Source organism: Dromiciops gliroides, chromosome 2 (assembly GCF_019393635.1).
Source record: "Dromiciops gliroides isolate mDroGli1 chromosome 2, mDroGli1.pri, whole genome shotgun sequence".
NCBI classification, from domain to species: domain Eukaryota; kingdom Metazoa; phylum Chordata; class Mammalia; order Microbiotheria; family Microbiotheriidae; genus Dromiciops; species Dromiciops gliroides.
In genome coordinates, this window is record NC_057862.1 from 408,533,919 (window position 1) to 408,561,860 (window position 27,942).

General features: G+C 40.9%; 1 protein-coding gene across 1 annotated transcript; it reads left to right on the forward strand.

The window, feature by feature from the left end:
• Window positions 1-152: 152 nt before the first annotated feature.
• Window positions 153-27,942, forward strand: LOC122742485 (ATP-binding cassette sub-family C member 12-like). The gene is made up of 11 exons (XM_043986767.1): window positions 153-271; window positions 4,577-4,732; window positions 7,206-7,353; window positions 8,403-8,636; window positions 13,044-13,217; window positions 15,436-15,583; window positions 16,610-16,758; window positions 19,363-19,470; window positions 21,247-21,525; window positions 25,241-25,312; window positions 27,814-27,942. The coding sequence occupies exons 1-11, from the start codon at window positions 153-155 to the stop codon at window positions 27,940-27,942; spliced, it is 1,716 nt and encodes a 571-aa protein (XP_043842702.1).

The following is a 27,942-nucleotide window of genomic DNA, read 5'->3' on the forward strand; positions in this document are numbered from 1 at the left end:
TTTGGGAATACTGCAAGAAAACAGCCCCCTTTCCTGATAGTTCTAATTATGTAGTGTTAAGAGAACTTCCCCTGAACTTGTGTGTGTCTGTTTTCATTCCAGGGTCAAGTTTCACTGAGGTTAAGAATACAGAGTACCTAGCAACAGTCACCATGGTAAGTGATGGCCCTTACTTAATCTCTGGCTTGGACAGAAGGGGTCGGCGTCGATCCTTTGTGGAGAGATATGACCCCAGTTTAAGAACGATGATCCCTTTACGGCCCCATGCAAGGTAAGCCCATTGCCCACAGCTCAGCAGGAGGGCAAGTTACTTCTGTTAATATGCCTAATATTTGTTTTTGTTTTTGTTTTTGTGGGGCAATGAGGGTTAAGTGACTTGCCCAGGGTCACACAGCTAGTAAGTATCTGAGGCTGGATTTGAACTCAGGTCCTCCTGAATCTAGGGCCGGTGCTTTATCCACTGTGCCCTAGCTGCCCTTTGCCCTGCTAATTAATGTCAAGCCAGGCCTGTTCAATCCTGTCTCTGTCCCTAATCTAAGGGGAATTCTGATAGCACAAACAGTATTACCTTTCTTGGGTGATTATAGCATTCTGTTTGTTACTCTTTTGGGGTGGGGTGGGGCAATAAGGGTTAAGTGACTTGCCCAGGGTCACACAGCTAGTAAGTGTCAAGTGTCTGAGGCCGGATTTGAACTCAGGTACTCCTGAATCCAGGGCTGGTGCTTTATCCACTGCGACACCTAGCTGCCCCAGATTACAGCATTCTGAATACACTACCAGAATAGTATGGGCTTTGAAAAGAAACTCTGCTCCCAGAGAGATGGGTTTGCTGAGTCATCCATATACTTTTTAGCCAATCAATAAGCATTTATTAAGTTCCTACTATGTGCCAGGAGCTGTGCTAAACTCTGGGATACAAAGACAGACAAGGATAATCCTTGCCCTCAAGGAGCTCACAATCTAATGGAGAAGACAACATGAAAACCAGCATATACAAACAAGCTATGTTCAGGATAAATAGGAAGCAATCAACAAGGAAGACCCTATAATGAAAAGAAATTAGGAAAGGCTTCCTGTAGAAGGTGGGGTTTTAGTTGGGACTTAAAGGAAGCCAGAGAAGCCATTGGGTAGAGATGAGGAGGAAGAGCATCCCAGCATGGGAGACAGCCAGAGGAAATGCCATAACCCAAGGGAGGGCTTGTCCTCATGTTTGTGGAAGAGAAAGGAAGCCACTACCACTGGATCAAAGAGTACCTGGGCGGGGGAGTAGAGTATAAACTACAAGAATACTGGAAATATGGCAGTGGGTGGGCTATGAAGGGTTTTGAATGGCAAATAGAAAATTTTGTAATTGATCCTGGAGGTAATAGGAAGCCACTGGAGTTTATTGAGTATATGTAGGGGAAAGGTGCAGAACATGGTCAATCTGTACTTTAGTGACTGAATGAATGGATTGGACTGGGGAGAAGCTTGAAGAAGGTAGACCCACCAGCAAGCTATTGTGGTAGTCCAGGCATGAGGAGATAAAGGCCTGCACCAGAGTGGTATCAGTGTCAGAGAAGAGAAGGGAACATATTGAAGAGATGTTACAAAGGTGAAAGCAATAGGCCTTGGAAACAGATTGCAAGGGGGTGATGGTGAGAGGTGGTGACTAATGGAGGATTTACATAGGTTGTGATTCTGAGAGACTGAGAGGGAAGTGGTGCCCTTGACAGTAACAGAGAAGTAGGGGAAAATATAACAAGATATTTGATATACATATTAGTATTCCTTCCATTTTGGAATGTCTGTTTTGGATATGTTGAGTTCAAGATGTCTACTGGGCACTCAGTTCAAGATATCTGAAAAGCAGTTGGAGATGAAAGTCTAGAAGTCAGCAGAGGGTTAGGGCTGGATAAATGGATTTAAGATTTGCCAGTATAGAGATGATAACTAAATCCATGGAAGCTAATATGATCATCAAGTGTAATAGTATAGAGGGACAGAGCCCTATGAGACACCCAAGGTCAGTGGGCATTACCTAGATAAAGATCCAGTGAAGAACACTGAAGAACAGTCAGATCAATAGGTAGGAGTAGAGTCAGGAAACAGTGGTGTCCTGAAAACCTGGAGAAAAAGAGACAGTGTGATCAACAGTCTTAGAAGCTACAGAGAGTTTGAGGAAGGATAAGAATTGAGAACAGGCCATTGGATTTAGGATGGTAACTTTGGAGAGAATAGTTTTGGTTGAATAACAACAATGGAAGTCATATTGTAGAGTTAAGAGGAGAAAAGTAGAGGTACCTATTGCAGATGATCTTTTCACTGAGTTTTACCACAAAGGGCAAAAGGAATATAGGGTGATAGGAGACTTTTTGAGGATGGGGTTAGGGGGAATGGACATGTTTGTAGGTAGTAGGGAAGGAACCAGAAGACAGAGATTAAAGATAAATGAGAGTGGGGATGACATAGGGAGCAGACAGCTGGAGCAGACAGGACGGAATGGGATTGTTTATGCAGGAAGAGAGGTTTGCCTTGGCAAGGAGTAGGGCCTCCTCTTTATATAAGATAGGGGTGAAGGTGATAATGGCAGAAGTCAACTGGGTGATATGAGATAAGCAGGAGGTTCACTCGGCAAATGGCTTCAATTTTTTTTCCAGCAGAATTTGAGGCAAGATTCTTAGCTGGGGGCAGGGGGAGTAATAGCCATGGGAAGTTTGAAAAGTAAAGAAAAGGTTTGGAAGAATTGCTATGGATAGTGAGTTGATAAAGAAAACTAGAGAAGGAATGCCTAGCAACAGTGTAGGCCCAGTTGAATTTATGTACCATAAATATGTAGTGGAGCCAGTCATAATGGTTGCATGATTTTCTCCCTCATTCAGTAGCTTGTGTATAGGAGTCAAGGCAGCAGATACTAGGAGTGATCCAGGGCTGAGGTGTGGCAGGGCATAATTAGTGATATGATAAAGGGAAAAAGGACTCCAGAGAAGAGTACAATATAGAGTTGCATTGGTTTACCAAGGGGTCATGATGAGAAAAGTGGAAAATGCAAGGGTGATGGCCTGGGAGAGAACTGAGTGGTCAAGAGATTAGAGGTCACTGGGGTAGATGAGAAGTAAGATTTGGTATGGGAAGGTAGAAGGAAGGGTGGAAAGTCAATAGTCTGTTATCAGATAATGGAATTTCAGAGTTTTTGGACACACTGGAAGTGAGTAAGCTGTGGAACTGGGAGATGGAGGTGTTTAAGAGAGAATCAATGTTTATGCTGAAGCCCCTTAGTTTGAGGGTGGGAGTTGGAGCAGGGGAAAGATTGTGAGCCATGTACTGAGGAAGAAAGGGGAGTACCATGTATAGGTCTGTAGACCACAGCTACCAGGATTTTGATTAGGTGGTAGTTATGGATTGTATGGATCTCAAAGGAGGAGAGATAACTTAGCAGTAAGGGGAGTACCTGGAGGTGGTCATGGGAAGCAGAGACAGTTCCAACTGCCTCACCTTGAATAGTGAGCTGAGGAGAATGGGTGAAAGTGCAGCCAGTGCTAGAAAGAGTAGTCATAGAGGCTCATTGCTCATTTATGACACCCAGGGATGGGATGTAGCCTTTGATTACACTACCATATATGACTGGCCTGATGTGGCTTCTAATTGCTCTAGTGAATATGGCGAACTCCTTGAGGTTAAGAGAAGGACTCATGCTTCCTCTTTATCTCTCACAGATGCATAGTAAAAAGGTGTTCAATAGAGGCTTGTTCAGTGATGGAAATGAACAAAGCTAATTGTCCCCACAGGGACAAATCTGTGACCTTGTCCACAGAGGCATTGATCTTTAATTAATTAATAATTTAATTAATAATTAATTTAATTAATTAATCATTTAATTAATCCACTGGGATTACCAGGCACCGCTGAGTAAAGGCCTCTCCAAAACTTTAATCGTCTAGCTGCTTTCCCTATTTCAGTTTTTTGCAACAACAAGGGCTGCCATTTATTGTGGTTTTCTAAAGGTTTGAGGGTTTTACATTGAGGTTTTATAAAGCACTTTATGCACATTGTCTTAATTAACCTTCACAGTACTGCTGTATGATATGTAGTATTGCTATTTTTATTCCCATTGTCTGATGAGGAAACTGAAGCTCAGAGGGGTTGAAGTCACTTGCTTAGGGGCGTAACCACAATTGAGAGCAGCAGCCCAGATCGCAGCTCTTCTACTTGCTGTGTAACCTTGGAAAAGTCACTTAATTTCTCTGAGTCTTATTGTCCTCAAATGTAAAATGAGAGAGTTGTACCAGATGACTTCTAAGGTTTGTCCTCACCTATATGCATAAGTCTATAATCCATGTCCTGTGTACCTGGTATGGCTGTGGTAAAGCTCAAGTGAGATATATGTGAAGGAACTTAGAAATCTATGAAACACCATGCAGGAAGACATTGTTATTATCTTAACAGGAGTGATGGGGCCAGAATTCCGGTGCCACATTCCCCCTGCTCCTTTACTTGTGTTATATTATTGTGACTGTGAATAAGAGAATGGAAACCCAGTCCAACACCTGGTAAAGACTGAAATTCAAGGAATACCCAATATCTTCTTTCCTCCCAGGTTGGCTCCTAATCCAGTTGATGATGCAGGGCTGTTTTCATTCGCCACATTTTCTTGGCTTACGCCTATAATGGTCAAAGGCTACAAACACATTCTGACTACTAATGCCTTGCCCCCATTGTCATCTTATGATACATCAGACACCAATGCTAAGAGGTATCATTGCTTTATTAAAATATTTCTGGGGCCTTCCATGGAAGTGTGCCTAAAGGACCATATTTTCTCTGGGTCTTTCATTCAACTGTGATTGGTTATTCCCTTAAAAGGACATAGATTTAGGAAAATTGAACTAACCACAAAAGGCAGTCATAGAACTCGAGGTATAGGGACTCTTCTTATTTCTGGATTGTGCTCTTCGTCCCTACTAGAGCTCACTATTCTCCCCATACCTCAAAGCCATATCTAAATGTTCTGCCTTGGGGTGGGGGTAGAAGAAAAGCTCAGGGAGGAAATGTCATTTTTAATTCAGGATGACCCTATCATTAAGCACTGTCCCTTGATACAAGGAAGGGGTTGGACTTCAAGAATAGACTTTTCCTGAATTACAGTGCTAAGGAAGGTTAAAGGGTGAGTCTCAGAGCCCTGGTGGTGGCAATTAAGAAACATTAGGCTGCTGGCTTAGAAATATATGAGCCAAAGAGGAGAAGCAGTTCTTCCCCTGTGCTTCCTAGGAAGAAGCCATCCTGTGCCTCGAGGGAGTTTCATCCTACTAATGCTACTTCTCATAGATATTACTGAGCAGGTGACTTTACAACTTTTGTGTCTTTGGAAAAACTAGAAGAGAATAATAGCACACAGATTGAGTGGTTGCAACCACCTCCTTCTTTTGTCACCTGTAATCAAGAGACTCACGAAAAGTCCCTTTGTACAACAATTTAGGGAAATGGCAAAGCTGTTCTCCGGCAATCAGAGTTGCAGCATAAAAGATTCAGAAGTCCATTTTACTACCTATTATATAAACTGTGTTATGAGACATAGACTGGCAACTTGGTATAACCTCAGATATAGTATGGCCTTAGACTTATCTATTCTAAAGACAAAGAACTTTCCTGGGCCCTGCTGAGCTTGAGGACTATGTGGCTGAGTTATTTCCTAGTGAATGTCTGTACAAAGTGGGCATCTCTCTTAAGTGTGGGGCTGACTGGTTTTCAGTGAGAAGGTCTTGCTCCTTGGCCTGTCATAGTCTGGCAGGATCTTTTGGGGATACCACTTTCTTTTCTGTTTTACCTACCTTTGTAATTCTATCTTATCTTTAGGATACCAACTATAACTCTAATATTTCCACATCTCAGAATCACAGGGTTACAGGGCTGGAAGAGGGACCTCAGGAAACACTTCATTCAACTTATACCTGAAAAAAGAATTCCCCACTACAAAACAGACTTTGTTTGAGAGTATCCGATGAAGGGAGACATCACTTCCCCCTCCCCTGTTACCAATCCCTGTCCTGAGACAACTTATTCCACATTTGGATAGTTCTAATTATTAGTAATATTTTCCTTACATGGAGCCTGGATTTGCCTTTTTTTTAATGCAGGGCAATGAGGGTTAAGTGACTTGCCCAGGGTCACACAGCTAGTAAGTATATCAAGTGTCTGAGGTCAGACTTGAACTCAGGTCCTCCTGAATCCAGGGCCGATGCTTTATTCACTGTACCATCTAGCTGCCCCTGGATTTGCCTTTTTAAAACTGTCCTGAAATAAAACTAATCAAAGCAAAATGAGTACCCACTCAAATCAGGCACTAGGTTATAACAAGGTCACTTGGAGTATTATGAAAGTTGCTTTCAATGGCAGCCCTTGGGACAACCTAAGTCTTTCATTTCAAAGCAAAGGTTTTGAGGAATCTTAACCATGATCAACTTCCCATCATAGTAAGGGAGAATAATTGGGGAATAAATTAATATTACAAGTAAACTACATTTGCTACAACTTCCTTTCCTTTCTCCTCCAATCTCCTTTCCTCATAATTGATATTATGCTGTAAGAACAACAATAGTCAAAAAATTTACAGAGAGAAGTCAAGGTCCTGGTAGATGCACAAAATTGGTCTTTATTCCTGGAGACAAGAGTTGATGGTATCTAGGCCCATCATTCTAATACCACTTTATCCCTAGAGGAAGGGAATAGGAAAGGGAAATGCTTTGGCCATCCCCTATCCTATAAGGGTTTCCATTGTAACAGCTTTTGCCTGCAGATGCAACCTATGGGTTAGTGCTGACTTCACAGAGCACTATTTTCTATCTCTCTGGTGCACTTTTTTTTTTTTTTTTAGTGAGGCAATTGGGGTTAAGTGACTTGCCCAGGGTCACACAGCTAGTAAGTGTCAAGTGTCTGAGCCAGATTTGAACTCAGGTACTCCTGACTCCAGGGCTGGTGCTCTATCCACTACGCCACCTAGCTGCCCCTCTCTGGTGCACTTTTGATGTATTGCTGTGTATAATAAATAGCTCTCTGTTGGGCTGCCATTTAAGGCAACTTATGTCTTATTTAATTTTGTATCTCCCCTAGCACCTGCCATGGTGTTCTGCACATATAAGATAATACATGTTTTTGAATGAATATGAACAATAAAAAGAAGAAGTGGAAATATGACACCATTCCTTCTTTCCCCCTCCCTTCCAACACAGGTTTCGATCCCTTTGGGAAGAAGAAGTAGCAAAGGTGGGTGCAGAAAAAGCTTCTGTGGGACGAGTGGTTTGGAGATTTCAGAGAACTCGTGTTCTGATGGATATCCTGGCCAACTTCCTTTGTATAATCATGGCAGCTATAGGGCCGGTGAGTGGAGATTGCCCTTCCACAGCTTCATAATTTAGGTATTTAAACTGGAAAAGAATGTCATTAGCTAATTTCTGAGTTAATTTTTAAAAGTTATCATTATCTTTATGCTCCTCAGAGACTAATTTTCAAAAAGCTAATTCTAATTGAGTATAGCAGTGACCGATAAAATTAATTAGACGGCCTACCCTGAGTCAGAGAACTGACTTTTTCCATGAGGCCTTCTGCATTGGCTTAAACCAAGGATCTTTAATATTATACAACCAATTAACCTCAACTTCACACTCTAGCCCTGAATACCTCAAGGCAAGAGAATGAAGAACTTTCCCACTGAAAAGTGTAAAAGAAACTATGGTTATCTAAAATTAAGGAAATAAATATATAATGTGTTTATACACATAGATGTATTTATTTCAGTATATCAGGAGGAGTAGACAGTCATCAATGTGGTAAGATTTTAAGGGCACTGGGAAACTGGGAAAGACCATCTGCACTCTAAAAAATCCATTTCCTTCTGCCTGAAGGTATAAAGGATTCCATCATTGTAGCTGCCTTTATTTGGTTTGGCTTGAGGTTTTACTTCCGGTTCAAATGCAAATTCCCCATGAAGGGATACTACTTTGAGAAGTAATTTGTCATTTATATCTCACAGTGAGTGAGACTACAAGATCTTTTCAAAGGAGTCAGTCTGAATAGGAAGGAGAGGGTGAGAAAGTAACAAGGGAGTAGCCAAGGAAAAATGCACCAAACTGGGAGGCTGGAAGTATGGATGACAAACCTCACTTCTGAGGATATCTCATCCTGATTGTGAGAAAGCCCATTAATTTTAGGTCAAATGTCAATTGAACAACTCAACACTAGCCCCTCCCCCCCACCCTATGCCTTGCTATTATTCTTTGGTACCAATCAGTTCACTCCCTCTAATGTGGAAAAGTCTCTTTATGTGGAAGGAAAATACCATATAAGAGTTTAGCCTGCAGCTGCTGGCTGGTACTCAGGCTGCTGCCTTGGGGAGTCCAAGGCTTTTATCGCTCTGTGCTGTTTTGCAGACAGTTCTCGTTCACCAAATCCTCCAGTACACAGAAAGTACCTCTAAGAATGTCTTCGTTGGCATTGCTTTGTGTGTGGCCCTTTTTTTCACCGAGTTTGCTAAAGTTTTATTCTGGGCACTAGCCTGGGCTATAAATTATCGTACGGCCATCCGACTGAAAGTTGCCACCTCGACTGTAGCTTTTGAAAACCTGGTTTCATTCAAGACTCTGACCCACATCTCTGTTGGTGAGGTAAGCAACCAGTCTTGTATTAGAAGAATAAGTCTGACAAATGGATTTTCTTACTGTTGTATAGTGGTGCGCTTAAAATCATGGCTAAATTAAAGGTGGAACTCTGCAGCTCTGTCCTGACCCTCCCTTCCCTTTATACTCTATTATCTCATTTGATGATCTAATCTGCTCCCACTAGTTCAATGATTGTCTCTACCCAGATGATTCCCAGGTCTGTGCATCTAGTTCTAGTTTCTCTACTGAGGTAAACTCACACTTCCAAATGCCTCTTGGACTTCTTGAACTAGACATCCCATAAACTTCTCTGTTTGTTTGTTTGTTTTGTTTTGTGGCAGGGCAACGAGGGTTAAGTGACTTGCCCAGGGTCACACAGCTAGTAAGTGTCAAGTGTCTGAGACTGGATTTGAACTCAGGTCCTCCTGAATCCAGGGCCAGTGCTTTATCCACTGCGCCACCTTGCTGCCCCCCATAACCTTCTTGTAAAGGGTGAAAATGGGGTATGGGTTTTGGGGTTGGGGTTCTTAGGAATTCCTCTTTAAAGAATGATACCCTCTTGCACACATAAGTAGTTAGAATAAGGTGGTAGTTTATTTAGGGGCAAGGGAAGGGAAGGGTGGGGGGAGGGAAACCATGAAAGAAATCCGTGGACTTCTCATGGGGATATAGGCACAAAGCACGTGGCTCAGAGGTACCAAATCTCCTCTAACAGGAGACTGGAAGGTACTTTTATAGAGGACTGATGGGGGTGGACCATCTGCCTGTGAAAAGTTCCTTTAGTGAGGGAGGACCATCCCCCACTGGGGGTAGCTGGGGAATTGGGTGAGGAGTGGAGGACCATCCTCCACTGGTAGTGACTAGAGGAATTCTGTGAGGGGTGGCTCTCTCTTCAGGACACAAAGGCCGCAGCCATACCCAAGGAGACCAGAATGAAGGGTGGGAATCCGAAGCTAGCTCAGTCTGATTGTTATCTGTCCTCTGGTTTAGTTTCTCAAGGAGAAGATTCCTCAGTGTGCCCCAGAGAAATTCTGGGGTGCTCTGTACTCCATGACATTTCTGAAACTCAATATGCCCCAACTAGATCTCATTATCTTTCTACTCAAACTCTCCCCCTTTTCTGACCTAACCTATTACTCTCTAGAGCACCACCATCCTATCCTCTTAACCTTTTCAAAGCTCATAAGCTTGGTATCATCCTCAACTTCTCACTCCACATATTTCATTCTATTACTAAGTCTTGTCAAGTCTACCTTCACATTTCTCTTTATCTCTTTACATTTGATCCTGCAGGCAAAAGGGAGTCAATGGAGTATACAGAGTGGAAGGGAGAGAGGGTGTGTAACATAGTCAGACCTACACTTTAGGAAAATCACTTTGGCACCTGAGTGGAGGTGGGATTGTGTGGGGGAGACATTTGAGGCAGGGAGATCAGTTAGAAGGCTATGCAACAATCCAGTTGAAAGGTGATGAAGACTTAAGGGAGAGGAGACATATATGAAAGATGCTATGAGAATAGAAATGACAAAGTTTGACAATAGGCTGTTTAAGTGGGGTGAGTAAGAGGGAGGGTACTGAGGTAGTAAACCTCAGAGACTGGTAGAATGTTAGTGTCTTTGATAGTGACATGGAGGTTAAGAAAGGGGAGAGTTTTGAGACAAAGACGAGTTCTGTTTTAGATGTGTTGCATTTGAGATGCTTATAGGCATGAAACCTGAGATGTTCAAAAGGCAGTGATTTGTGGCTCTAGTTCAAGAGAGACAAAAATCAGGGAATCATCTGTATAGAAATAATCATTAAACTCAAGGGAGCTGATGAGATCACCAAGAGAGATAGCAGAGAGTGAAAGAGAAGGCAGCTTAGGACAGTCACTATTAATGAATGTGACATTAATGGAGAAACAGCAAAAGAGACTGAGGAGAGGCTAAAGAGAAAGAAGGAAAACTTGGAGCAACAAACTTCAGGAAAAGCCAGAGAAGAGAGAGTATCCATGAGGAGAGGGTAACAATGTCAAATCCTGCAGAGGTGAAGAAGTATGAGAACTGAGAAAAGGCCATTAGATTTGGCAATTAAGGGATCATTGGTAACCATGGAGAATGCAGTTTCAGTTGAAGGGTGAGGTTGGGAACCACAACACAAAGGATTCTGGAATACTTGGTAAGGAGAAGAAATGGAGGAACCATATGAAGAGAGTTTTCTCAAAGGATTTAGATACAATGGGAATGAAAGAGATGGGGAAATAGTTAATGGGGATGGTAACATTAAGAGAGGATTTGGGTTTTTCTAAGGATGGAAGAGACATGGGTATGTTTGTAAGCAAAGGGAAGAAGCCAGTAGATAGAGGATGAAGATTAGAGCAAGAGTGTGGATAATAAGTCAGGGCAATCTGCTGGAAAAAAACAAAAAACAAAGCAAAAACAGGAGAGAGTGAGATCAAGGGTATACTATAGAGAGGTTTGCCTTGGCAAGGAAGACCATCTCTTCAGTAGAGGCCAGAGAGGAGGAGGAGATAGTGGGGGAAGATGTCTGATATTTGAGATGAGGAAAGGGTAAGGGAGTTCTCACAGTAAATAGCTTCCATTGAAAAAAAATTTTGGTGAAATATGAGGCAAAATTGCCAGCATAGAGAGTGGGGGAAGGAGGTACCTTAGGAGGTTTCAGATGAGACAAAAAGGTTTGGAACAGCTTCTATGGAAAGTGGAATAGGTAGAACAATGGCTTTCCTATATTGTGGGTTCATTTGAGAAGAGATAACATAAATGTGTAGTAGATGCAGTTGGCATGGTTTTGTGATTTCTTCTAGCTCTTTTCAGTAGCATATGAACAGGTACAAAGGAGGTATAGGTGGTAGGAGTAATCTAGGTTTGTGGCTTGGCAAGGCATGATGGGTGATAGCACAAGGTGTTGTGGGATGGAATTAGGGTCAAATTAATTGTGAGTCATCCCAAAAGAATTACAAGACTCAATGACTCAGTTTCCCAAGTTCTCCACAGGGAGAAAACCAGAAAAGTGGAAAGGTATCCCTCGAATAAGAAAAGAAAATACAGTTATATTTATAGGATGGATAAATTTATTATCAATCTCATTATAATAATCTCCACCTTAGGGAGGTACAGGGGAGGGCTTATCCTAATTTGGAGTTCCTGGGGGCTTAAGCCAACCCCAAAGGCCCACATCATAAAGTGAATCTGGGAACAAATTTGGCCTTTTCTGCACATGTCACTTTTTGATTCCTATGTCTAGTTTCAAAATATTTTCATTCATCAGAATTTCTATGCTCTGTCTGTGTATCATTATTATAGTTAAGGTCTCTATGACCTGCCTGCTGATTAATGTGGGTACATGAGAACCTAGGCCTTGACTTGTATTAATGAAGACTCAAGTCTTAAGTTATCCATTAACTGGGGTCTGAATCCCTCTTAGAGCTCAGATCTAAATTAGAGCTTGGGTCTTAGGTTTTTCTGTTAACCCCCTTTTTGCCTCCTACATCAAAGGAGTCAAGGGGTGAGAGAGAGTACAGGATAGTGTTTTTATCAAGGGATTGAGGTAGGAAAGGAGGAGAGTAGAGCCAGTGAAAGGGAGTTGTCCTGGAAAAGAAGAGAGGTGAAGAAAATAGAAATCATAGTCAGAGTGAATAATAATGTTAGGGATCATAAGGCATAAAGACAGATTGTATGATAAAATATTACTATCAAATAAAGGAATTTTAGATTCTGTGAACATGAAAATGGAAGAGTTGTGGGTGATAGCAAAGGGTATGACCACCGCTGTGTGTCGCTGAGATGGAGAGGAGGATTAGGTCAAGAAAACTCAGTAGATTGAGGAATGGAGATTTTTAGGATATTTGAGGCAGTGTCAAAACCCCCAAATATGAGGGAAGGAATTGAGGTAGAGGAAAAGACTGTGAAGCAGGCACTTAACTCATTGAAAGATAATGGTCATCAGGATTTGGATTTGAATTGGGTGATAAATATGGATAGTGTGAACCTCAAAGGAGGAAAGTTTGCTCCTGATGATGTTAGAGGGAGAGTCTGGAAAATAGAAAAGAGGAGCATTGTCTCTGAGGTCTCTTAGCACCCCTATCCCACTCTCTGAGTTTACTTTTCCAAGCATGGGCTGCATGAGCAAGCAGTTGTATGTGGTTTTCTTCTTGCATGGCAGTCTGGATTCTTTTTTATAGTCGTCTAATGCTTCTCCTGGCTCAGCCCTTGTCTATGAGTTTTTGTGTCCTGTTACAGACTTCTGGGTGCTGGTCACATCTGAGATAAGAGTAATTATATTTTCAGAACTGGAAATCTGCCATTTCCGAAGAATTCATGGCAATTCTGGAAAAAGAATTGAGCTGAGGAAATGTTTTGTTTCTGAAAAAGTTAACCCTTCTGTTATTTGAACACATGTATATCTTCTTTTCAGGTTATCAATATACTATCAAGTGATGGCCATTCTTTGTTTGAAGCTGCCTTATTTTGTCCACTGCCAGCTACAATTCCTGTCCTGTTGGCAGTGTGTTCAGTGTATGCTTATTTTATTCTGGGGCCCACAGCTCTCATTGGGACATCTGTATATGTGATATTCATCCCTATTCAGGTAGGATCTTTGATTTACTTGCTGGTTTCAAGCAAATCATCCACATCTCTTGTCTAGGAATTATTATTTTCCTCACCACATGTTGCATAAGAAATGTCTTATTTGGTACAATGGTAATGCATATTTCTCTGAGCTGCCACAAAGTCATTTCAGAACCCGAAATGACCAACACTTAAAGAGCCTGCCCCTGAAACTTCCTATACCTACAGTCTCTGATTAGAAAGGAAATGGTAAGAAAGTACTGCCATTTGGGCCTTCTCTGGCATCCTTCTCCAGTGTGACATCATGCTAAAGAGATTCTTGGGGGCAGCTAGGTGGCACAGTGGATAAAGCACCGGCCCTGGATTCAGAAGAACCTGAGTTCAGGTCCAGCCTCAGACACTTGACATTTACTAGCTGTTATGACCCTGGGCAAGTCACTTAATCCTCATTGCCAAGCAAAAATAAAATAAAATAATGAGATTCTTGACTATAGGTTCTTTAAGGCTCTAATAGCAGAATGTGAATTCTGCTGAGTCCTACCCAAGCTGATAAAGCTTTGTGTATAGTCCTGGTGACTCACTACATGGCTACTCTCCCAGGATTAGTCTTATAAGTTTAGAGAAGTTAATTGGCATATTGGCCACAGGGTGATGAACTTGTGCATGGACCCTCAACAACTTATGAAGATTGCCTCCTAAAGTATAGGGAAGTTACAGTCTTCTGAAGTGGGAATGAACTACACTGATCCTTGAAGTTTTGCTGACTGAACCATACATTAATTTACTAAGTCCCATTCAGTTTTAAAAAATAAAACTATAGACATTAAAATGCAAGAACATGTCCCAATGCTCAAAGTATCTGGGTATATATGCCAATTGAGTTTTCTTCCTAGCTCCTTCCCCATCCTCCTGCTATCCATCCTGATGCCTAGTGACTTCATGTTGTAACCAGATAGACTCTCAACCCTTACCTTCTCTCCCTGATCAACCATCCTTCCTGCTTTCCCCTCCATAATAATTTAATTTCTAACCATCTCCACTGGCCTTTATCTTTGCTAGCTAATCTGATGGATTCATTTAACATACTAAAAGTTAATAATGTCTTTCCCCTCCTCACAGATCTATGTAATTATTAGAAAAAGAAAGGACCTTTTTTTCATTAATGTTCTTCACCAATACCTCACTATGAGATGTAGGTGACCCTGGCTTCTTTAAGTCTATGCCAGCAGAGCAGGAGCACTGGCAAATCACCTTAAGCTGAAATGGTTTTGAGTACAGGCCTAACTGGAGCCTCTCTGATCACAGCAGGTAGATAGTCCCCTCCCTCTTCTATGGTATATAACAACTGGGCCTCTTTGGATAGAGTGTGAGATTAAGAGTCAAGATAACATGGCTCCAAACTCAGCCTCAATGCAATAAAAATGTGAGTTATTATTCTGACGATATAGAGGATTGGCTCTGACAATGAGTATTTCAGTCTTTAGCTCCACTAATCAGGGTATGATTTCAGTTTGAACAAGAAATCTAAGAGGGAGCAGAGAAAGAATTTCCTATCCTTTGTGCAGAGTTAGTTGGTCAACAAGCACCTATGAAGTGCCTACTATGGGCCAGACACTGTCTTAAGCCCTAGGGACACAAAGAAAAGCAAAAGATAGTGGTTATTCTTAAGGAACTCACAGTACAATGAGAGAGAATGGAGATGGGGCAGAGCTTGATTGAAATACATTCATTAAAAATACAATTATTTGGGGGCGGCTAGGTGGCACAGTGGACAAGCACCGTCCCTGGATTCAGGAATACCTGAGTTCAAATCCAGCCTCAGACACTTGACACTTACTAGCTGTGTGACTGTGGGCAAGTCACTTAACCTCCATTGCCCCGCAAAAAACAAACAAACAAACAAAAATACAATTATTTGAGGCCAAGAAAGAATCAGGATTGTGGAGGGCAAGTAATGACAAGTGTCCAAAGGAACAAGTGAAAGGGCAAAATAACGGATAATATTGAAGTCTGAATCGGAATGGAAGAAAATGCTCCAGCTGCTTTCTGAGTAATGAGTGGATAATGGTGATGTTCCCTCTTCCCCTTTGGAGCCTCATTGCTCTGAAGTCTCAGTCTTCAAGCTAACTGAAATCACTACCCAGGCTGAAGCCTTACCTGTTTCTTTGAACCTTGTTTTAACCCAATTGCAATGTAGCGATCCTCTATGAAGGTAATGTTTTATTCTTTGATTTCAGATGTTTATGGCTAAGCTCAATTCAGCCTTTCGAAGATCTGCCATTACTATGACCGACAATCGTGTCCAGATAATGAATGAATTTTTGACCTGCATCAAGCTTATTAAAATGTATGCCTGGGAAAAATCCTTTACAACCAACATCCGAGGTAGAATAAACAAGGACCCCCTTTACAGAATCACTTGTTTTGTAGAATGTGCTAATCCAAGAAGGTTCTAAAAAATAATAATTCTAGTAGCCTCTAAGGGGTTTCTTCTCAGGATTTGAGAATGAACTTGCTTATTAGATAATAGACCCAGGAATCTGTTCTTGTGCCTCCAAAGTCTCTGTGGGTTAGCAATATATGGTTTAATATTTACTGGGAACATTACAGTAATGCTGCTGAAGGGTCCAGGTGCAGTGGTGGAGGAAGGCTGGATTGTCTTTAAAACATCTCACAAGAATATTGCATTTTGGATGAGAGCTGCCTAAATCTATTTACTGGAATTAGAGAATATTTGTATATGTTCTTCTTTCCTCATCTGTCATAGTCACAGAAGATTTGGATGGTAGTATGATGTGTTCTTCCTTTGTTGGAAAAACTAGGACCCAAAGATATATTCATTTTTTCCCCTTAAAAAAGACAATTTAAAAATTATTTAAATAGAATTTAAATGTAAATTTAATTGCAGGGACATTTACATAATTGCTCTCAAGGAATCAGGTGGTTGGCCAGTTAATGATCTGAACTACCATTTACAATTGACTCTCTGGTTCTACAATTATACTTTTGTTGCACCAGCAATTAACTGGGGCTGAAAATATTGTATTATCCTGTGTGAGGCCAGATTTAGAAAATGGATTCTAAGTGTGCCAAAGGAAGTGCTATGAACTAAAGCATCAGCATCCTCATGATGTCCTTCTTCCATGGTCACCACAAATGTCACATACATATCCTCAGCTTTGGAAAAGAGGAGACTTTATATTGCATTCTAGCAAGAAAAGCTTGTAGCTTTTTACTGACTCCCAGAACACAGGATGACAGAAGCAAGACAGGACCTTAGAGACAATCTAAGACAGTCCTCCTCAATTTAGAGAAGGGGATACTGAGGCTCCAAATGGAGAGGTGACTTGCCTAGTATTAGTGCTGTGCATGCAATATCATACTATTTTGAACTGTTTTTTTCTTTTGTAGGCATAAGGAAGAAAGAAAAAAAATTGCTGGAAAGGGCAGGGTTTATACAAAGTGGAAATTCAGCTCTTGCACCTGTTGTGTCCACGATGGCCATTGTCCTGACTTTCACTTTCCATGTTCTTTTAAAAAGAAAGCTCACAGCACCTGTTGTAAGACAAGCCTCTTTGTCTCTTCTTTCTCTATCTGTTTAAGGTATCCCCTTCATGCTACCCTGGGAAGCTTGTGGTATCTGGGAGGGTGGCCAGTTTCCCAGCGTTTCTGTACCAGGTGGTGGAGGCCTATCTCAATTTGACATTTGTTTCTCCCTTTCAAAAAGAAATGTTTGGGGCAGAGGTGAGAGTCAAAAGTAAAGGAAGGCACCAGATTGGAGGAGCCTCGAAGACATGGAAAAGGGGAAAATTACCTATTTAAAGGGCAAGTCAGTAAAGAAGGAAGAGCTATAAAGAGAAGTCCAATCAGAAGGGTGGTGTAAGAATAGGGGGACGGGGAGAATTGGAACTGGAGGGGGCCAGTACCTAATGCATACTAAGAGCTTAATAAATAATTGTTGAATTGAACTTTTGTTTGAACACAAGGGGAAATCAAAATTTCTTTGGGGGGGGGGAGTTTGGGCCCTGGCAACTCAGACTGTCTCCTAAAGTGTCAGATCAAGAGGGAACTCAGAACATAGGTGGGAGGTGGTAATAGAAGAAAGCAAGGTAAAACCAGAGGAAAACACTATCAGGAGAGTCAGTGGAAAAAAAATAACCTACATGGGAAATAGCCAGTAGAATCAGGACTGAAGAAACTGAATGTGATGGGGAGATGTTTTAAAAAGACAGAACTCTTGTTCCAAGGGAATCTGGAGTTACTGGTAAGGAGGACACTTTGCATTTGTCTGGTGTGATAGAATATGGCACCTTTTACTTTTTCAAGAGCACTTGTGTATGTCATCTTACGAATAGTTTACTCTTACGCACTCCAGGGGTTTGAACTGAACCACAAACTGGAACAAATTGTACTAATTTGCTAAAGATCCAACTCTGATTCTATGTTTTTTACTGAACTGGGACACAAACCAAAATTTCCCGCCATTGTTTTATTTTTCCTCCCCTAGAAAACCACAAAGGGCATCAATTCAGAATTCTAGATTCTGAGGACCTGGTTTAAATTCTGAACCCATTACTTACTGGGTGATCTCGTGCAAATTTCTTGTCCTCACTGAACCTCTTTCATCATCTGTAAAACGAGAGGGTTGAATTAAACGATCTTTAAAAGGTCTCCTAGCTCTAAATCCTATTCAACCAATGAAATCAGAAATGAGTCTACTAAGTGAACCAGAGCAAAGCCAAAATCACCCCCAAATACTCTGCACTAGTATTTTATTCACTTTGAGTTCCTGGCACAGTCACCTCTCTCCTTCCCTTCCCAGTGCCATATAAAGTCCTTACCTTTGTGTCAGGTCTGGAGGGAACTTGTGACTATATAACCATTGTACATCGATCATTAAAGTAGTTGAAGAGAGAGGGATCTTTCAGTCAAATAGGAGACTTTGGTGGTGGTGGTGGTGGAGGTGGGGGATTACTGGGAAGGAGGAGATGAGAGTTCTCACCATTCTTATGGAAGAATTAACTGAAACCTGGCACTGTTATTCAATGATATGCCAAACAGCAGTCAGGAATCCCTTAGGATTCAAAGAAAGCAGATGTGATGTCAGCTTTTAAAGTGGGTGGCTGGGGAGAAGCCATCAATTACAAATTGCTAAGTCTGACTCCAGTCTCAGCAAAAACACAGGTGTTGTTTATTGGGGATGAAATGATGTGTCATTTAAGATGGAAATGGGGAGCAAGGCACTATTCTGGTCAGGAAAAGCTGATTGATTTCTTCAAAGGAATGACATGGCATGTTGAAGAGCGCAGAGCATTGAAGGTGATGCGTGGGGTATTTGAGATAGGAACCCCATTCCTGGTAGAACTATTTCCAAAGCCAGGTCCTCATATGCAGACTGAGATATAATGAGTAATGCTGTCACTGTGGCACACTCCTTCTTGGAAACAGGAGCAGGCCCAGGGTCAGGAACAGCCCTTGTACTTGCCAGACACGCTGAATGCAGCTTAGAGATGTAAACTCCCAGAGGAATCTCACTTTGAAGAATTGGAGGGGGCTAGTTCATGAAAAACCTAAGAAGGAAGTTGAATGAATGATGGTGGTGGTGGTGGTGGTGGTGGTGGGGCAAAGGGATACAATGGAGAAAGAAGAGCTGTACTCAAATACTAATTCTGATCTACCTGTGTGATCTTTGTCTAATCACTTCATCTCTCTGGGTGGGCCTCAGTTTCCCCGTATGTAAAATTAGGGGGTTAGACTTGATGGTCTTCTAGCTCTAGCTCTCTGATCCTATAAGATCAGGTGGGAATGTACTCAGTCTGTTCTGAGGCCTTGTCATCCTCATTAGGTCTGGCCTCTCAATAAATATGCTTCCTTTAAGTCAGCAGAACATCCTCATCTCACAGTTTTGTGGTGAGGAAATCACTTGGCTGGCCACAGAACCTTATATATTAAATGTGATTGTTACTTATATACCAGATTCAAACTTGTCAACACCTTGTCTCTAAGCCAAAGGGAAGTGGGAGAGGGGAAAAGGCTTCCCCAGAGACTTCAAACTCTGATTCAGCGTTTCTCATCTCAATAAATTGTAACCCCCAGGAATGAATGGCTTCAGACACAAGATAATGGCCAATTCCAAACCTTCATACTTTTCTTTTGTCCTGCAGGCATTTAGTGTGATTTCCATGTTTAATGTAATGAAGTTTTCAATTGCAATCTTGCCTTTCTCAGTCAAAGCAGTGGCAGAAGCTAACGTTTCTCTAATGAGATTGAAGGTATAACTGTCTCTGGGTGAGTAGGGAGGGGAGTTTCCATTTCTGGGAAGGTTTCTAGACCTGGAGAATATTCTCTTTTAGTGTGGGGAAAATAGCAGACTCATTGGATGGATTGGGTCTTCAGATGGGTGGTTATTGTGGAAAGGTCTCATTCCAGAATTGGATGAATATGTATAGATAAAGGTACAGCATTAGTCTTACCGTGCTATGGTCTCTACTAAAAAGTAAAAATGTCCTTTGTAAGTGAAGATTAAACCATCATCAGAAGGACATGTGTGTCAAGTTTTCCCCACCCCCCTTTCTCTTCCCTCTAGTCCATCCTTCCCACTGCCTCCAGAGGCACAGTGGTAAGACAGAAAGAAGTGTGGGTTTGGTCTCAGCAGACACAGGTTCAGATTTTGTTATTTAATATGCCAGTCAACAATCATTTATTAAGTACTTATTAGGTGCCAGGAAATGGTGAGGAGAGATACAAGTTGAGATATCCAAAAGATAGCTGGTGATACAAGATTATAGTTTAGGAGAAAGATGAGGCTGAATTTATAGATCTGGGATCATCTGCATAGAGAGGATAACTGAACCCATGTCATTCAATACCTCTGTAACTTTGGTAAGTAACATAAGCATCTGGACTTCAAGTCCCTCATTTTTAAAATGGAGGTTAGACTCAATGACCTCGAATGTCCCTTTGGCTTTAAATCTATGACCCCAAGATCTTTCTTATGAATACATCCGGCCGTTTAAGTCCTCTGCTTTAATATCTCCAGTGGCTCTCTGTTGGTAACTAAGTTTGTCTTAGCTTAGCATTTAAGGCCCTATCCAATCCGATGCAACCCTCCCTTTCTAGTACCATCCTTCTATCATCTACCACTTGCTTACTCTTTTGCCCCTGTCTTTTCTTGTACTGTCACCTAAACATAGAATCCTCCTTCGCTTTCTTCTCATGTTTCATTTTTATTTTCATTTCAACAAATATTTATTATTTGCCTACTATGTGCAAGGCACTATCAAATTCCTACTTATTTTTAAAGCCCATTTAAAATATTCTCTTTCATGAAAAAAAACTTGTTACCTTACAAAGCGATAACATTTCCCCTTTCATCTAACATACCATTTTTGTTTTGCACTTTTCTAGTGTACTTATTATGTATTACTTACTGTGCTTTATAGTTTTTTGTGGTTTTATCTCCTTACTTGACTGTGAACTCCATGAGGTTAGGGACCATGTCTTAGCTAAATTTAATATCTGTCCCAGTGCTCAGCAATGTCCTGCATACGTAAGGCTCTTAATAAAGTTTGCAGTAAGAGGGATGAATTTCCACTAAACCATTCATGCTTTCTAACTTTATCTCCACTTGCTCTCCCCCCCTAGCCTTGGTAAACAAGAATACACTTTTGGGAAATGGTCGGGTGGAGTTAGAGAGCCCTGATTTGATTAAAATAGCAATCTAACCATTGAGCAGTCCCATCAGAGATAGTGAAAGGTAGTCTTGGCCTCATGCATGTATATGGAATGTAATTTACAGAAACCTTCATTGTATGTCACATGTGTTAGATGTTAAAAAAAAAACAACAAACAAAAAAACCCCAAACAGGGAAGGATTTATTGAATAGGTAAAGCTAACATACCAAGTTGCCATAATGTTGTAATGCCTTCTAAATATCCTGAATTGCATAGTCAAAACTGCAATTTACGTTTATGGGTCATGGAAAATGCTGTGATGTTTCTTTCAGGTAGATTGTGTCTCAAAATTACATCTGTCTCTTTAATTTCAGAAAATTCTTGTGAACAAAAGCCCCCCAACATATATCACCCAACCAGAAGATGCAGATACAGTCTTGGAACTAAAAAATGCTACTTTGTCTTGGGGACAAGAATCTAGCAGAATAATTATCCCAGGGAAAGAGGGTGGTAAGAAGAAGATCTCTAATACAAAATCAGCCCAGAAGACTTCCAAAGACTTGAATCTGAGACAACAGGAAATTGTTGGGCCAGATAAGGAAAAAGAGAAGACAAGCCCAGTCCTGAGAAACTTAAGTTTAACTGTGAAAAAGGTAGATTTTAAATCCTAGTGTACCTCTCCCAAGCCTTTCCCCTGAGGTCCCAAGGTCTATCTTGACATGAACTTCTCAAGGGCATAAAAATACAGAGATGAGACCGTGATGCTTTGGAGTTTTTAAGGGACTACTTTTTCTCTTAGCTCTCTAAACAGTCTGGCCTGACTTACTTTAATGCATACATGTACAAATTAGAGAGATATGCTTACCTTTATTGGACAAAAGATGCCTTTGATCAATGCACAAATACATCTGGGGGGGGTGCGCATACGTGTGCGCATGCGCACACACACACACACACACACACACACACACATGCAACCAAGATCTGAGAGACACAGATGTCTTAGCTTCCTTAATTCTATGAAAAATGAAGCATGATGATATAGTAGAACCAGCATCCAGTAATTACTCTTCCCTTCAGAATTGCTAAATCAAAATAAACTACATCTTTAGTTGCAAAGGTAGAGGATAGGGTGGGCAGAGAGGCAACATTATTTATAAAGTATATTGATCTCCCATCATTTCAACTCAACATTTTCTAGGACAGGTAAGCTCAAAAAGGGAAGATGTTTCTTGTCAATTATGCAGTGTAGAGCTCAAAGAGGAGTATAAGAAAGTATACAGTCTTAGAGTAAGTCAAGAGGTTGTCTGCCGCACAATGCTCAGTGTAACTGTGCACCATTCTCAAAAGTTGAATGTGGCCACGAGAAGCTTTTTGGTTTCTATAATTCCCTTCAGCATGCTGTACCTTTGTTCTCATACTTTCTTCAGATTTGCCTTAAAGGTCAACACTGTCACATTTTAATTTTTGTAAAAAAGAAATTCTGTTTTTCCCTCTCCATTTTTTCTATTGCTTATTTTTTACTTTGTAATAAACATTTTTATTTATACTTTTGGGCTCCAATTTTTATCCCTTCTTCCCTCCCTCCCCTCTCCCCTCCATGAGGTGGTAAGCAATCAGATTTAGGTTATACATGTACGATTATGTAAAACATGACCATATTAGTCATTTTGTATAAGAAAACTTGAATAAAAGAAAAAAAAGAAAGTGAAAAATAGCATGCTTCAGTCTGTGTTCCATCAATATCAGTTCTTTCTTTGGAGGTGGATAGTACATTTCATCATTAGTCCTTTGGGTATTGTCTTGGATCTTTGTATTGTTGAGAACAGTTAAGTTATTCACAGTTCATCATCAAACAATATTTCTGTCTCTGTGCACAATGTTCTCTTGGTTCTGCCCTCTTCACTATATATCAGTTCATACAAGTCTTTCCAGGACTTTCTGAAATCATCCTGCTCATCATTTCTTTTTTTTTCCTTCCTTCCTTCCTTCCTTCCTTCCTTCCTTCCTTCCTTCCTTCCTTCCTTCCTTCCTTCCTTCCTTCCTTCCTTCCTTCCTTCCTTCCTTCCTTCCTTCCTTCCTTCCTTTCTTTTTTTCTTTTTTTTTTTGGCAGGGCAATGAGGGTTAAGTGACTTGCCCAGGGTCACACAGCTAGTAAGTGTCAAGTATCTGAGGCTGAATTTGAATTCCTGGTGTTTTATCCACATCACCACCTAGCTGCCCCCCTGCTTGTCATTTCTTATAGCACAATAATATTCCATCACTATCATATACCACAGCTTGTTTAGCTATTCCCCAAAATATGGGCATTTCTTTGATTTCCAATTCTTAGCCACCACAAAAAGAACTTCTATGAATATTTTTGTACAAATAGGTCTTTTTCTCTTTTTTGGAATGACTTTGAGATATAAACCCAGCAGTGGTATTGCTGGATCAAAGGGTATGCACAGTTCTATAGCCCTTTGGGCATAGTTACAAACTGCTCTCCAGAAGGGCTGGATCTTTTCACAACTCCACCAATAGTGGATTGGCATCTCAGCTTTCCCACATTCCCATAAACATCCAATATTTTTCATTTTTGTTATATTTGCCACTCTGATAGGTGTGAGATGATACCACAGAACTGTTTAATTTGCAGTTCTCTCATCAATAGTGATCTAGATATTGCTCTTTTTTAAGAGTTAACATTTCCTGGATCAGTTGATCAAGGACACATTATACAGACAAGGTGTAGATCAAATACTGACTGAAAAAATCATCTCCCAACACAGGCCTGTATATAGGTTATGCCAGATGCAGCTGCCCAGGATCCAGAGCCCAAAGTTGGAGGTAATTTTTCTAGCCTCTGGGAACCTCAGTTACTGCAGTTGCCACTGCTACTTCCTTGTTCTCCTTCCTACTCACTTCCATTCCACCATGCCCATAAGCCTTAGATGAGGGAGGAAGAAGGCAGCAAGTCTAGTGACTTGGTTGCCCTGAAGTCCCCGGATTCTCTTTAACCCTCAAATACAAGGGTCCTCTTTGCTCAGCTCACTTGCATGCTCTGGTGGTACTTGTGCTTGCTAAAGCCCAGCTCTTGTTGGAAGGGCTGTCTGTCCTTCTTGCCTCCTACAGGCCCCACTCCCACCTGAGTACTGCAGGGTCAGGGAAAACAATCAGTTAATGACATTTTTACCCCTTTGACTTCTCTGACCACTTTGTTTTGTGATTCAAACCATACTCTGAGGCCCTGTTGCTCTGGTTGGTGTGATCAAGGGAGGCACAAAAATTAAATTTTTTTTTAAAAAGTTAAAAATTATTTTTAAAAAGATGCTTCCAATCATTAGTCCTTAAGTTCTAACATCCCCTTCATGGCTAAAGTGCAAGGATAAGAGAACAGGGTACAGTTCAAAAGATATTTTTAAGGCAAGAGTATAAGGCTGAAGAAGGTTGTTCTGTCTTTTAGAATAAGGTTAAGGATCTGATTAAAAGGAATCATTTGCAAAGTTTTCATTTTTTGAGTTAAGTTTAGATATTAATTTGACTACTTAATTTCTTTAGTTTGATGAATAAATAATATCTTTGCAATTGACTGTTCAGTAAATATTCACCTTAAAAAATTCTCTAGCTGAATACTCTAATGAAATCTCCTATACATGTTCCATGTCTTTCTGTCTAATCTGAATTGTATCTTTTGATCCCCTGAATGTCTGGAAAGCAAAATCACTCTTGTCTTCAATACTATCCTTTAATGTGCCAATGATAAATGTAGCCAATTCATCTCCCTTTGTCATTGATGATCTAATTAGATGTAAAGTCAAAAACTCAACTTTTCAGGTTTCTTTCATTTTGAAGGAACCTGTAAATTTAGTTCATAAGGAACAGAAGACTGTTTGATAATTTCAGACGGAACTACAGTTGTAATATGGGCAATAACTTATAAAAACAGCCTCTACAAAACAACCACCTCTCCACATACTAATATACTTCCTTTTCTCCCTTTTGGGTTACATAGCCTCTTCATTTTCATTATCTTTTTCTTTTTTGCAGGCTCCTGCTCAGGGTAAATCACATCTCCAAACAAGGCGGGGTTGTGTCTCTAGGCCCAGCAAGAGCTTAGTGCTTCACGCCAATGCTCCTACATTATTACAAGAAGCCCTCTGGGCTGCTTCGATATGCTGCACAGTGAAAAGGATTTAATTAAGACTTACATTTCTGCATCCCTATACATATTAGGGTTTGAACTTTTGAGGCTGATGACAGGCTCTCTCAGGGTGACATTTCTCATCCCTTCCTCTTTGCAGCTTAGAGCAATAGCATTGTGACTGGGTCATAAGGGCAAGGGGGTTCTGGTAGCACCACTGTATCTGATCTCTGTCATTTTGGCAGGGAAAGGTCTTGGGAATTTGTGGCAATGTTGGAAGTGGAAAGAGCTCCCTCATATCAGCCATCCTGGGACAGGTAAGAAAAATGCTGAAGAATTACTTTTTAAAAAAATATAATTTCCCTACAGTAATACATTCTAATAACCCCCATATGGTCTGTTTCTTGCCACAAATAGGAAATACTTTGCTTGGCAAGTCCAGACCTGTGGCAGTCCTACTGTGGAAATACTTCCTCTCTTGCTCTATGCAGTGAGAATAAGTATTCACAATTTCTCAATGGTAATTTCTCATGCTTCATTGCTTTACTGTCCTATAGATGATGTGGGGCAAGGTGTCACACATACTTGTTATCTAGGAGGCAAGGCTGAGATAGTGACTGACCCCTTCATGCGATCTTGGAATCCCTAACTCCCTTTGTGTCTTGGAAGAGGTTCCTCTGCTATGTGAAGCCTCTCCTGGTTGCCCCAGTTGTCAGTGCCCTCTCCCTCTTCAAAGTGCAATTGTATTGGTTTATCTGTGTCTATGTGTATACTAGCTCTCCCACAGCAGAACATGAGCTCCTTGCAGTTCATATCCCTCAGCGCCTAGCAAAATGCCTTAGACAAAGTCAGTCAATTAATATTTATCAAGCACTTACTATGTGTCACATAATGGCAGACTCATCTTCCTGAATTCAAATCCAGCCTCAGAAGCTTACTAACTGTTTGACACTGGGCAAGTCACTTCACCCTGTTTGTCTCAGTTTCCTCATGTGTAAATTGAGCTGGAGAAGGAAATAGCAAACTGTTATAGTATCTTTGCCAAGAAAATCCCAAATAGGGTCATGGAAAGTCAGATATGACTGAAACAACTGAATAATAACAATATATGCTAGGCATTATACCAAGTGCTAGAGACATAAAGAAAGGAAAAGGATAGTTCCTGCCCTCCAGGAGCTCACAATCCAATGTAGGGAGAGGATAACATGCAAAAAAGTACATGTGAACAAGCTACATGCAGGATAGGAAGCAATGAACGTAGAGAAGACACCAGAATTAAGAGGGTTTAGGGAAAAGGTAATTCAGTTTTGGACACATTGAGGTGAAGATGTTTACAGGAAATCTAGTATGAGATGTCTACTCCCCAGTTGGAGGTGTGATACTAGAGGTCAGCAAAGAGATAGGGCTGGGTAAATTGGAGAATCATCATCATAACTGAATCTATGGGAGTTGATGAGATCCCTGAGTGAAACAGTACAGAGGAAGAAGAAAAGAGGGCCCAGAACAGAGCCCTCTGAGACTGCCCACAGTTAGCAGGCAAGATCTGGATGAAAATCAAGCAAAGGAGTCTGAGAAGTAGTGGTCAGACTGGTGGGAGGAGAACAAGCAGAAAGTAGAGTCCTCCAGACCTGGAGAGAAGCAAGGACTAAGAAGAAGAGAGTGACTGACAATGTCACAGGATGAAGAGGTTGAGATGAGGATTGGGAGAGAGAGAGAGCAGGTACTTAATGCCTTTATTGGATTAATCTGATTAGGATTCTAGACTCTGTAGCTAGAACTGGATCACTGATTGCACACTGAATGCCATTCTTCATTTTACCTGATTGAGTTGGGATGAAGTAGAAAGAACATTGAAAGAGACTTGGATTCCATTCTCTCCTCCATCACTTACTATCTAAGTGACTTTGGGTTAGTCACAATTTCTTTAAACCTCTGTTATCCCAGTTCTAAAACAGGGACTGCATCACAATATCCACTTGAAGGCAGGAGCCTGGCCTAGAGGACCATTCGAAGCGCATTCTAGCTCTAAGACCCGTGTTTGAGATGTCCACCATGGCAAAGAATCTAAATGACTATTATAATGAAAGACGATAGGATGGGAGTCAGAAGAGCTGGGTTTGAATCCTAGCTTTCTTCCTTACTAGTTGTGCAACCTCAGGACTGTCATTTCATCTTTCTGTGACTTAGTTTCCTCATCTACAAGATGGAATAATGGCTACCACAACTACCTCACCGGGTTGTGATGATTTCATGACATAGGTACATGTATTTAATGGCATATATGTATAAACACACACATCCATGCCTGTCTAAACATATGGATATACCTATAAGTATAAACATGTATACATACTTATTTTATACATGCTTCTATGTGGCTGTAAAGTGCCATATGCATGTCAGCTATTATGATTAGAGGTTAGGCATCATAGTCAGCTTTATAGTGTGGAAAAGAAACTGTGTCAACTTCATAGTATTGATGTAAGGACTATGGAAGCTACTGACACAGAGGATATGCTAGTATCCTAGTCTGCTAGTATATGTGTGTATGTGTGCATATATGTACATGTGTGTGTAAGGTACCATATGAATGTCAGCTTTTATCATTGGAGTGGTTTGGAAAAGAAATCATCTATACTATATACTATACTATATATGGTCTGGAAAAGAAATTGTCTACTCTCAACAACCTCAGTAGTGTTCATGGAGTACCAATGGAATACTGCTGACCCAGAGAGGATAGGATAGTATCCAGAATATAACTTTCCAGTAGTTTGGATATCTGATTGTTATAGGATGTTCTTGTTTTTATTTTTAGATGAAATTACAGGATGGGTCCGTGGCAGTAAATGGAACAGTGGCTTATGTGTCACAACAAGCATGGATCTTTCATGGAAACATGAGAGAAAACATATTATTTGGAGAAAAGTTTGACAGTCAAAGGTAA

Excerpts from the sequence above, each read along its gene's own strand:
- LOC122742485 (XM_043986767.1), top strand. The coding sequence starts at position 153 with ATGGTAAGTGATGGCCCTTACTTAATCTCTGGCTTGGACAGAAGGGGT. Across the intron at positions 19,471-21,246 it reads TTTCTCTAATGAGATTGAAG|AAAATTCTTGTGAACAAAAG; the intron begins GTATAACTGTCT and ends CTTTAATTTCAG. Across the intron at positions 25,313-27,813 it reads TATCAGCCATCCTGGGACAG|ATGAAATTACAGGATGGGTC; the intron begins GTAAGAAAAATG and ends TTTTATTTTTAG.